At 45.3% G+C, this 13221-nt stretch overlaps 1 protein-coding gene across 3 annotated transcripts in view; it reads right to left on the bottom strand.

The window, feature by feature from the left end:
* Positions 1-13221, bottom strand: part of TBC1D12 (TBC1 domain family member 12) — a 306314-nt gene that overhangs the window by 62958 nt on the left and 230135 nt on the right. For all 3 annotated transcript variants that reach the window (XM_086922463.1, XM_086922464.1, XM_086922465.1), the window contains 2 exons: positions 12647-12775; positions 12329-12438 (listed from right to left, as the gene is read on the bottom strand). In XM_086922463.1, the coding sequence (XP_086778589.1) occupies positions 12329-12438; positions 12647-12775 (239 nt within the window). The remainder of the gene's footprint in view (positions 1-12328; positions 12439-12646; positions 12776-13221) is intronic.

The raw sequence follows: 13221 nt of genomic DNA, 5'->3' as shown, positions 1-13221 counted from the left end.
GAGGGAACTAGAACAGGTACACCAAAGGACAGGGGCACCCAGGGTTTGGCGTCAACTCAAAGCCGCCAGGAAACTCCTGTCCGCACTGGATATGGACAGAGCGGAATATGCGGCGTTACGCCTAAAGCACAAGTACTATACCGGGGGGGACAGATGCAGTCGCCTTCTTGCGAACAAACTTCGTGTACAGCACCAGAGACACCGGGTGAAGGAACTGTCTGTCCCTGGCGGGGGGACAGTAACGGAGGATGACCAAATTGCGGAAGGGTTCCGCCGGTACTACGAGGACCTCTACGAGGGACAGGCCCCCTTGGCGCAGGAGGAGGATGACTATTTGGACGCGGTCACTCTCCCCTCCCTTACCCCGGAACAGGCTCAGTACTTGGAGCGAGACATCAGACCCGAGGAGGTGATCTCGGCGATCTCCCGCCTCAAACTGGGGAAGGCCCCGGGTCCCGATGGCTACACCCCCCTCTTTTACAGGACGTTCTGCCAGGAGCTGACGCCGATTCTGACGCGCCTCTTTAATTCGTTCGCGGAGCCTGGGGCCATCCCTCGGGACTTGCTCCTAGCGACGATATCGGTAATCCCCAAGCCTGGTAAGAACCGAGCTGAATGTGGATCCTATAGGCCGATCTCACTTCTGAACACGGACCTCAAGCTTTATATGGGGATCCTCGCGGCACGATTGGCACTCCACATGCCGGGGCTTATCGACCCGGAAGGATTCATTCCTGGCCGGCAGACTGTGGACCACACCAAACGGGTGGTCCACTTGTTGGAGAAAGCCTCCAGAGTTCCTGGTGAACGTATGCTACTTTCCATCGACGCGGAGAAGGCGTTCGACCGGGTGCACTGGCCGTACCTCGAAAGAGTGCTGTGTAAGATAGGCGTGGGGGAGAAGTTCCGCACTTTAATATTCAATTGCTACAGATCCCCCTCCGCTGTAGTGCGGGTGAACAGCTGCAGTTCTGGTACCTTCGGGATAGAACGGGGTACCCGGCAGGGGTGCCCGCTGTCGCTGCTTCTGTTCGCCCTTTATATGGAGCCTTTCGCCCAGCGGGTACGTGCCAACCCGGCAGTGACGGGCATTCGGATGGGGGGCTTCGTGCATGTCCTCAGTCTCTACGCGGATGATGTCATCCCGACGCTAGACGACCCAGGTCGTTCCCTTCCCGCGTGCATGGCTGAATTGGACAGCTTCGCCGGGGTAGCAGGTTTCAAGATGAACCTGGGGAAATCGGCGGCCCTTGACATATCCCTGTCCCCCTCGACGAAATCTGCCCTGCAGGAGCTTTATCCCTTGAGCTGGTCTAAGGACCCGGTGCCTTACCTGGGCATCCTCCTAGCGCCCTCCCTCCCCGCCATGGTCTCGGCCAACTACACGGCTATGGGCAGGAAAGTCAAGGACGAACTCGCCCGTTGGGATAAGGGGATGCTGTCACTGCTTGGCAGGATAGCGGCGGTGAAAATGACCCTCCTCCCGCAAGTCTTATATCTCTTCCGAGCCCTCCCGCTTCAGCCCCCTAAGGGTTGGATCCGGCAGATCCAGGCGGATATCGCTCGCTTTGTTTGGCAGGGCCATAAACCCAGACTTAAGAGGGCTCTCTCCACACTGGCGCCTGAATCCGGCGGCATGGGCATACCAGACCTGACCAAATACTTTCAGGCAGCGCAGCTCCGTCATCTGGTGGAGTGGAGTAGGTGGGAGTCCGACAAACCCTGGTTGTTCCAGGACCAGGCAGTGGCGGGCCGTCCGCTGCAGGAGGTGCCATTCTTGCGTAGGCCACACCGCCCGCCCAACCTATACGCCTCCTATGTCACGAGGGTCCCACTGCAGGTATGGGATGCGGTGAGCAGCAAACACGAACTTACTACCTTCCCGTCGCCGTTCACCCCGATAGTAGACAACCCGGACTTTGGCCCCGATATGGAGCCTGGTGCGTTTGTGCGCTGGCGCACGGCTCGTTGCTCTGCGCTGTTCCACATGTATGGCCCGGAAGGGGCCACTCCCTTTCAAGACCTCCGGCGGGAGTATGCTCTACCTGAGACAGAACGCTTGCGGTACATGCAGGTGCGTCACTGGGCGCTTCAGCCGCAGGTGCGAGACTCAGCCGATCGGACTCTTACACCATACGAACACTGGTTGGTGATGCGCTCCTCGGATGCCAAGCTCATCTCGGACCTATATAAGCTTCTGCAACCTCTCCCGACCCACATCTATAATCCTGGTCGTGAACACTGGGAACGGGAACTTGGTAGACAGCTAGGACACACTGACTGGGAACGCATTTCATACCGAGCACGACACTCCGCTTACCACAGGGCTCACCGAAACCTTCACGAAACTTTCCACTTACTGGTATTACACCCCCGCCCGGTTACACAAAATGAATCGTAATATCCCCCAGAACTGTTGGAGAGAATGTGGTCAAGTCGGGACACTCACACATGTACTATGGGAGTGCCCCTTACTGGGCCCCTATTGGGAGGAGGTGCTGGGGGAGGTGGACCGGTGTTTTGAGATTGAGCTTCCCCGATTCCCCACTTATGTTCTGCTGGGTCTACCCAACGACCTGATGTACCCATTGAAATCCAAAAGGGGTAGACAAATAGTGATTGAATTGGGCTCGGCAGTCCAGAATATACTTATCCATTGGCGCACCACTACACTCCCCACTGCGGTTGGCTGGTTGCACAGGTTGTGGCATGTCTTGGGGATGGAGAAGATGTCTTTGGTGGCGGCAGGGGAGGTAGATACATTTGAGGAGTTGTGGCTCCCCTTTCATACCTTGCTGCAGTCTGAATTCAGAGAGATCACCTGCCCCCGGTACCTCAGACTGCTACGTCTGACGTCCCCGACGACCCCGTCCACTTGATCTGCTAATGACCATGGAATTGTTGGGGGCCTGAGCACTCTTCTGCTTTAGCGATGCGGGGCACTTTTAGCACAGTACGGGGGGTGGGGATAGGAGTGAGGGGGGGAGGGGGGGAGTTGGGTGGGGGGAGTTGAGTTCTGGTCATGTCTCACTTGATGGTGCGCCTGTCATACAACCTAAAGTACCGTTGATCTTTTCTCACTGTAGCCACAGGTCGCACTTCCGTTCCATATTGATTGCTCTATTCTTGTTGAGACTCCTGTATTTGTTGACCTGTTTGGTGCTGTGTTTACCTTCTGATACTGCAATAAAATACTTTAAACGTAAAATGTAACCATTATCATCAATTAGCTGCGTCCGTGCTTCACAGGCGGTGCTATGATAAATGCATGTCTTTGCATTTCAGCGCAGTGATGCTGACCACCACACTGAAATGCGTTAGTTGAACGCCTGGTGCATGGTACTTTGCAGGGCTTAAACCACTTTCTGCTTTCATTTTGAGAGCCATTGTTTTATTCTCTCTGAAAGGAGTTCTCTCAAAGCCTACTTAGGTTTTTTTTTGTTCCTGTTCGTTGTGCATTCTGAAGCTGTTGGCAGTGGCATAATACAAAATGTGATGCTTTCACACATCAGCGCCAAGACGTCTCGGCATTCGAGCGCTTAACAAGCTTTATATAACATAACATAACAGGCCCTGGGCAGAATTTCAAATCTCATAGATATTAATAAGCATTAGACTAAATGCTGGCCCTCCCTCTTGCAGGGCCCCTGGCGTTTAAGGGTTGTAGTCTTATGTTAGCTTTGTGTCCCGGGTATTTCTGCAGGCAGACCCGAGAGCAGAGGACGGCCCGGGACCAGGGTTCGATTCCCGGCGCGGCAGGTTTCTGGACCAGGGTCAGCGGACTCGATAATTCTCTCGCCTCGGTGCCCACTCTGATCAGCGTTCACACTCGGCAACTCTGGGCATTAGCTTCCCTCATCTTCACTAACGGCCCCACCAGACCGCCGGGGATGCCTGGTCTCACCCTGGAGATACCCATTAAGGGACCATCTCTCAGGGAAGCCAGGAAGGGTTTCGCAGCGGTCGAAGCGCCTTGGGACCCTCCGGGTAAGTAGTGCGCTATATAAATGCCTATACATACATACATACATACATACATACATACACAAACGCCTACTGTCCCGGTTTGTGTCCAGTCATAAATATTCCCTGTATTTCTCATTGGGAAGACCTTTACTTAGGGTGCAGAGTAGGACTGCGCCCGACAGAGGGCGGCATCTCACCTACATTTCAACAACAACAATACAGTTTCCATTCAATGACAGAAACTTGTCGGGAACGTCTCCAATGATGAAAGGCATACGCCTTTGCTCTAAGAGCCGGCTGTATTTAACGCGCACAGAAGTGTTTCTTCTCGGAAATGCATAATGCGCGCGTGTATTTACATATAAATGCAAATAATTAATTTTTGATGTCTGTGAAAACACGTTTCTCCTTCTGACTCACTTTGGAGGAGTCAAATAACCATGCATGTGAAAAATATGAATTATGTATCAGAGGGGTCTTCATTAGTTTTTGTGGCCGAGGCCAAAAAAGTGCGAGTATTTAGCATTTATAGAGGTGTACTGGAGCACATATTTTCTCTGCATGTTTCGGCGTTTTAATCAAATAGCCAATTGTTTTCATTAGCAAGTATAAAACACTAGAAATGCGCTGCAGTTTCACCTAGCCATGATGGTGGGCCAAGGAAAAACACAGTTGTCCCATATGCTTCTCTATGCTGCGCTAGGAAAAGGTTAAAAAAAAAAAAGTGATGGATATATGTAGCGCACAAACATCCTTCATCTGGTTCTTCGGACAATGGCGGCAAGGTAATCTGGTGCCTCTGACACGCGGATGTGAAAAGGGAACCAAAGAAAGGGAGAAGTAGGTTTAATTAAAAAAGTTAAACCATCGTTGCATTCCGTTAGAGAAATGAGACCCGCCTGATGGTTAACGAAATGCAACTTTTAGGATTTAGGTGTAGGTCTGTGTTTTGCAGCACATTTCCATACCCTTAGCTTAAGATGTGCCTTCGAATCACAACTTTGTTCTTTCCAATATGGTGTAATTTCCAGACAAGTCACATTGGGTCAGTGCACTTCAAACACAATTATCTGCCAAAAATTGTGAGCTCGTTGACGCCAGATAAACTCTAGTTTAATTGTTTTTAGTTAAAAACAAAATCTGGAAGCAATGAATAGTGTATCTTTTTTTTTTTTTTAAAGGACTGACTATCAATTATTGTTATCAAATGGGATGAGGACCGAGTGTTTTGTTTGCCGATGCTGCAGCAATGATTTTGAATCCTGGATTGCACACTTGGCCAAGTGGTGTGATCCTGGCCACGCAGCTATGCCTCCATGAGCCTTAGTTTCCGAATATCCAACATAGAGGCTGCTTAAAACCAGATCACACTCCCCTCCCCAAAAGCCTTCTTCCAAAACCATCTCAACTATAAAGCTTAATAATAAAATGGCTGTTCCTGCCACTTGCTACGGCTCCGTGTGGGAACAACATGAACCTGGGTGTGTTCACTTTGAGGCAGACCTGCAGCTTTCCGATTTGAAACTGGAACCATGTCTGCTGCAGGTCACGTCACTCGCCTGCATTAATGCATGTCGCTGCTCCTTTGTGCTCTGTTAGTAGGTTCCTGCGATGCCCTTGGTGTTCCTTCTGTTGCAGTTTTTTGCCTCCTTTCATGGCAAGGAGCTGACAATATCAGGAATTAAAATAACATTAAATTGGAAACTGGTGAGACCAAGCCTGGCGCTTAGTTCACATCTAGTTATGTAAAGAAAATGTATCGGGGGTAGGGTGGGCGGTGGCGGGGGGGGGAGGGGGTTTATGGAGAGATGGGGAGCATATAGAAAACAAGTGCGGGAGACCACGCTTGTTCTTCTTTCACTTTTTATGCGGATTCGCAAATCTAGTGTAATTTTGTTGCAAAATTGGAAAGAAAAACAACCTGTTTCTAGCCGCAGGCGGGGTCACTACAGGACCCCCCACTCCCCTCCACCATGCTTAGGGCGGGGTTAAGGTATTCTTAACCTGCTCCCTTCTCTTCTTTATTTTACTTGGGGCGAGATACTCGGCCAGAGTTTCAAAATGGCTACCAACACTTCAACCAGCATGAGATCTCTCTGATCCATGGAGGGTCTGCGTCCCTATACAATTTTGCTTTTCCTTTGATAACTCCTCAGCTACTGAACAGATTCATACCAATTCCCAAAACAGGCTCTTTCTGGACCAACAGCGACATCTCTGCCAAATTTGGTGCAATTCAGTCTAGTAGTTCGAGCTGTAATCATGTTGAAAATCCTTGTGGGAAATGCACATATTTTGCCCCCTCATCTTTTTCACACCCCCGCTTGACAGATCGCTCAGAAATTTTCCATGCAGAACTAGACAAACCGTGGCACCTTTTTGGGAAAAAGTTTGTGAACAAATTCGCCTGAAAGTGAACCCAGTAATGTTTTTTGATTAATGATCAGCTAGATCTGTGTATTTGCTGAGGCTTGTTCCAGTAGACAGCACAACCTATTTCATTTAGAGTTTTGGCAATTTGATTAATCTAGCACAGTTTATGATTCTGTTTTCTAAACCATACATCAAGGAAGGCTTTATGATAAACTCTGAGTTTTGATTTGGTACACAACTGAGTTTTAAGTCATTAGGGCTTCAACACTGCGCATGCACAGCTACAGCCTTAGTGCGGGCATTGGAGTTTCAGGACCCAGATATAATAGACATCTTAAAAATAAGTCCTCTGCTTTTTGCAGCCCCATTGCCTTCCTGTGCATAGTGTTGATTTTTTCATAAAGACATATTTAAAATATATAAAGTATAATCTTAATGCTTGGCTGACAGGTCAGTACCTTAACCTTTTCAAAATCCCACTTATAGATGCAAAAAAATCTTTGTCTTCAGCCCAAGCCTCTATGTGGACGAGTAACAGTTTGTCGGGAGAATTTCCCAGCTCCATCCAGCAAGGAACTTGGGCGATAATTAGCAGGACTGTTGCAAGACCATTTCTTAGGTAGTGGAACACTAACTGCTGTTCTATGAAAGGCGTGAACTTCTTCATGTTCCCAGATTGCATTGTGTGCTATTTTCAGGCTAGAGGCCCAGAGTGACAGACTGCTTCTATAAGTGTATTCAGGAATTCTATTCAGACCTGGTGCCTTTAAGGGTTTTTAGCTAAAGATACCCTCATAACCTTCTACTAGGAACTTGGATATTGGCTTAGAAGTAGGGTCAGGAACATTTAATGGAGGTAAGGTCTTTGCCTAGTCCTAAATTGCGTGGTTGCATGTACTATGAATTTTGGCTGCCATCTCAGATAAGGCACTGCTTCCCCATACCTTGCATTGAACCCCTACAACGCTTCACTGTGAACTCCCGCCCCCCCCAAATCCTAACCTGCTCTCAAATCCCTTAGATGCTCACTGCTGCTTTGACCTTGCAATGGCCTTCCTTTCCATATGCACCCTATGCTGATCTGTTCCTCACAGAACTGCACTGCTCATCACTTGCCTCAACAACCTCTGGATAGTGCCAATCATTTTAGTTTTTCTATAGTAGCAAAGTAGCGACAAAGTGTCACTGACACAACACAAGTAGTTTGTGACTTGCATCACTCACTAAATATGGGAAACAGGTGCGGTCTGCTGCTCCCCATATGCTACCTCTATTGTGCATTAGGTATGCTTGCAAATATTTATTCGTTACACAATGGCCACAAACTTTGCATTGACAATACTTGTTTATTTGGGCAGCCCATATTATACCATTGAGCAAACATATAAATTTGCGCAAGAACACAATACTACCTTGAGTTAGCAGGAGACGCATTATGATTCGTGCTCAGTAAACTGGTTTCATTTGACCCACTTGCAAATAAAAGTAACTATGCCGTGCCACAAGGATTGGTCTTCACGGGTTGTCTCGTATGAGGAGTAATCCCACACTGACAAGGAGCATGTCACCAAATCTCAGGTACACCACAATCAGTACAACTCCTAGTCCTACTGAAACCACGACAGAAAACAAGCTAGAAATTGAGGTAGAACAGTAAACTAGACCCTTTAGTTGAGCAAGTTGAAAGCAAGGAATTTAAAAACTACTGTTTAAGGTGATATTTATATGTGCTCAGGATTTTGGCACTTTATATTTTGGAATTCTGATTTAAAATGCAAACTCATACATTGTTGAAAGGAAACTGAAAAGGAATTAGAGGCACGGTTAGCCAGTAAGCTGCATTTAATGCATACCAGGTCAAAACTGGCAGCATGCCTTTAAGACCTCGCAGGACCTCCTGCATCCCATCATGACTCACAGGTGGCAGTTAGGTCAGGTCTTTTTTAGGGCGACATGAAGAAAAGAACAAGGGATGCATAAGCTGCTAAGTGACAGATTATTAAGGGGAGGCGGGAGGGTTGCTTATGACTTTGATGGGGACGCCCCTGGACGAGAACTAGGATTACAGGTAAGCACTTCATACCTTCCTTTCCAGGGGTCCTCATCAATAGTTTTATAGCACTGAATGATATAGCAAGCCCATCCCATACACCTGCAGATGAATCCAGAACATTCAAACACAGCTGTTACAATGATCAAAACAGATTCATTAAAGAGGACTGCCCTACTTGGGTGCCTGTCTGAGCATCTGAATATAGACAGGAATGCCTGGTGAAAGTATGTACCGATCTCCAGGAAGCAGCTTTGCATATTTCAGAAAATGGAGCATTTCTTAATAGATCAGTTGTTGCTGCCTTACCCCATGTAGAATGGGCTTTAGGTCTGGCAGGAAAGTGTTTGTTGGACAACTGGTAGGAAAGTACTATACAAGAGACTATCCATCTAGAAATGGTCTGTTTGGAGGACGCAAGGCCTGTCCCCATTGAACCATTATCAACAAATAGATGTTTAGATTGTCTCACATCTTTGGTCTTATTCAAGTTAACGTTAAAGAACTGCATCGGCTAGCTGGCCAGATTGCCCCCGGACCATTATTAACAGTGGCTTCGAATAAAAATCTGCACCCACAAACTAATGGCTTGAAGATTGACAGCAGAGCTAGAATTTTGTCCTATCAAATTTCCTGTTCTTGACACAAAATTAGAAGGTAAAACTACTTGAGTTAATGACGGATTAAAAAAGATGAAAAAGTAAAACGACAGAGGAAGTGATACCTAGAGACAGACATAGCGATTAAGATAATTTGTAAAGGAGTTATTACTTTGTGTTCCAGGGACCTATAAACATGACCAGTGAGACAGAAACGGACTGCAATACACAGTTAACTAGCAGATCGGCATAGGCGAGAGGTATTACAATTGATTCAGGGTTGAAGCACATAATCGCACTACTGGATGAAATACCATTACACATGAATATAGAGGAATTACAAAAGTAGGAGGAGCTTGTGGCTTCCTCAATTCCTCTAACACACCAAATACTTTTTTGTGAGCTAGAGGCAAGAGAAAGAACTACTTGCACAGAACAACAAATCAAGACTCAGTAAGTCATTAGTTTTGGTGAGATTGCCTTTAGAAAAAAAAGACTTTCAACATTTCTCTTAAGCTGTTAGACCAACGGTCTTTAATTTGTTCCTGTGCCACGCATTCCCGACGTAAAATAATTCTATCACTCACCAAAATGTCAAATATAGTTTCTCACACTACTTCTATAAAAAAGTAAATACTACACGCAAGCTATAGAATTTTAGTAGGGCATAAGTGCACACCCCTCACATAATTTTGCCCACGAGGCAATGACTGAAGACAGGAAGAAGCAAGAACTAAAAAAAAGCTAATTTGAATACATAGAACATGCACACAGTCCAGCACACATAAAAACACCCATTCACAAAGGTCAACACACATACAGGGACTACTGACAGGTCAAAAGATATACCAGCATGTAAGTGTACAAATCAACAGTTGGGCATTGGGAGCACTGGGCAAGCTGTCTTGTGGAACAGTGGCTGAGGTGTCTTGAATTAACACAGGGCACTGTGCCCTAAGGGGATCACAGGATTATATATGGCTGTATGCCTTAGGGTACAGAGTGATGCACTGGAGGGTAGGATGACCAGACGTCCTGGATTTCCACCGACAGTACCAACACTTTTTGTAATTTTAAATACATGTTCCAGTTATTGGGACAACGTTCAGGTCCTCCCGCAAAGCAGAATTAAAATGTATGCTCTGCTCTCCTTTCCTTTCAGAGGCACATCCAAACTCTACAACAATTTACGTAATGTATTTGTTTATGTAAGGCAGCACACAACACATGACTTCCGAAATGTTTCTCTCCAGATTTTACTTCAACACCATGCAGACGGCATTTGGCCTTTCTCAATGCAGGTTACAGCGGGAGTGTCAGATTCAAATCCTTAAAAGTACAATAGACAACTTTCATTGGAGGAATTACATAGTCATGGAGAGAGGACTGTCACAGTTCCTATATGATACAAAATAATTGTACAACACGCATTAGATCTTATTGCGTATATAAAGCCTTAATAGGCAATTTTGAGTAACATTTTTCCTGTCCAATGTCTGAATGACCTCTCTCCATACATGGAGACAAGCATGTCAAACTCATTTGTGTAGTTGTAGTGCCCCAGTCCTCCTCTACACTTCTAACTACTTAAGGATACTGCCACTGCGCTCTACTCAACTTGTTTGGTCGCATTACCAGTACCTCCAACACACAATATCGCGAGTGATGGTCCAGTGACCCCCGCTCAAGCACATAATAATGTCCCGACTTGCTTCAGCTGATATGGTGGAGTCCTTGTGGGCTGACCTCAACTCCACAAAATCAGTGTCTAGTAGCGCATTGAAATACCACTCTCCTCTCTCCCCAATGCAGCTTCAGTGAGGCGGAACAGCGCCAAATGCCTTGCAGTGTCATCGGACACAAGGGCACTATCACCAGCCTAACTATCAACTTCACTTTTGGTGGAGCTCCACGGTGTGTAGCTTCATACATTCCTCCTTCTAAGCTGGCAGTCACGGTGCACCAGACCAAGAGAGCATGTCGGATTTCGGTACCAGCAACTCGGATACAAATATCCAAAACAGACTCTCTTCCCAAATCATGAGCAGGCATTGACATAGCTCAAGGTTTCTCTGTGAAAGTATGGGGCCACAACACAGGACTTCAGAAATATTTCTCTCCAGATTTTATTGCAACACCATGTCGACACGTTTCAGCCATTCAGTCTTCCTCAAAAAAGGTTACAGCTGGAGGGTCAGAGTCAAATCCTTAAAAGTACAATGGATGACTCCCATTGAAGGAATTACATAGTCCGAGACAGATAAATCGGGACAGGCCAGATATAGTTGTGAGACTAAACGCTTTAGTCCTACTTTTATTTTTTTGTCCTTTCTCGCTTTTTGCTTCTCAATATATGGTGACCCTAACTGGAGGGGGCATACAAGTTACACACATCTGGGTTACAACATGATATATAGTTGATAGCCATTCTGTAAGGCCAGAGGTTTAAAGCTGCCATTAAATTCCTAGTAGCATACAAAAGGAATAGAAGTACTGGGATGGAAGAAAAAAAGTTCTGGTTAAGCTACTCACACCTGACATAGGAGAACCTAAGGAACAATTTTAAAGACAAAGAATGTCATTTTCAGTCTTTCTTTCTACTGTGTTTATGTTATTTTTTAAGTGAGACAGGAAGCTATTTATCAGTATATGGCATATTTAAAGTAACCTGTTTTGTGGTTAATTTGGCAGATTCTCCAAAACAACTGACCTATTTGAATTCTAATCTTTGCATAACACATTAATTTATTTTGGTGACTACATTTTCAATCTCGTTGTGTGACAAATTGCCAATAAAAGGACTGATTACCACATCCACTGAACAAAAATCTATTTACTGTGCTCTGCTCGCGATCATTTTCATTAGGCCTTGAATACTTTCCCACAGAAACAAAGGACCTAACGAAACATATCATTGTAATGGGAATGAGAAAGAAGAATCACTGAACCACTTTGAAATCGAGATCTTTTAGCAATCTGGGAATGTACACACACGCTGTTACAGTAAATACCTGGATCTAACAATGCTACCAATCAAATCTGCAGATTCTACTTTATTAAGGAGTAAGAGATTTACACCACAAGTCATACATAACACTTGATTATGCCTCTTGCTGTGCCAATCGCTAGAACTAGAATTCCATATGGAACCCTACGGTTATTCTTTCATCTGCTAAAGATCTGGCATCAAGTCATGTTTCTTGCATTACTCAAAAAGCCAAACTTAAAAAAAAATACTAAACACAAGGACATGTCTTAGTTTTTTAGTTACTATTTTTATTCTCAGTTAATTACGGACGTATTTTATTGTGGGTAGTCCATGGAATGATGTGTAACTTACCAGTCTATAAGATAGATGTCTGGAGTAAGACTGTAAGACTTAAAGTGGAGGAACAGTTTGGGAAGGTTTTCTTCAAAAAATACTTCAAACACTGCAAAATACTTCAGCATCTGTAGACAGATACAGATGGGTTATTCAGATTTAATTTCAGTATAATACATACGAAAATCCGGTTTATAAAACATACTCAAATGCGTTTGCGTGGTATGAGTGTATTGTCACAATTCTTTCATTTCAGTAAGCACAAGGTCTACGACATATGAAAGAAACATAAATCAAAGAACCAGGCAAGAGTCAAGCTACTCCATACAGACATACCGTGCTATGATCCACACGGAAGAACGCTAACTGGCATGGTTTGTTCAGAAGATTTGCGAATGCAATGAATGCATCTGCTTCTTCCAGGTTAAGGATTAGCACTGCAGCAACAAAAGACATTCCTTGTACCTGTATGGGGAAGAAATACAAATTCCCACAGATTAGATAGTAAAGAACAGTCCTTCGAAATAGACAAATTCTTCAAGTTAAATCTATCCCAAGTACTTGGTGAATGATCCTTATGTTCGGACTATTTAATGGAAAATTATAACTACTTACCTTTTGGTGGTTGTCCTTATCTGATAACATTTCACCTGTGTACAGCTTTCATCTTTTTCATCAAAATATGACATTTTCCGTACAAAACGCATGTGGTGACTTACCGTTTTTAATGTGTAGCTCAAAATGAATTTTTGGGCTGCTATTTCCCTGCTACCAAGTCCCCTATTCGGTACCTTGTGTTAGAGGTTAGACAAGTAAAAAACGAATCTTATTTATGGCTATGCATCACTACATGCATGCGGTAATGTTACTAAAGACAGAGCCTGTGGTGATGAAGCAAAGCACTGCCTAAA

The sequence above is a fragment of the Lissotriton vulgaris genome, chromosome 5 (assembly GCF_964263255.1).
Source record: "Lissotriton vulgaris chromosome 5, aLisVul1.2, whole genome shotgun sequence".
Taxonomy (NCBI): domain Eukaryota; kingdom Metazoa; phylum Chordata; class Amphibia; order Caudata; family Salamandridae; genus Lissotriton; species Lissotriton vulgaris.
This window is presented reverse-complemented; position numbering and strand designations above follow the sequence as displayed.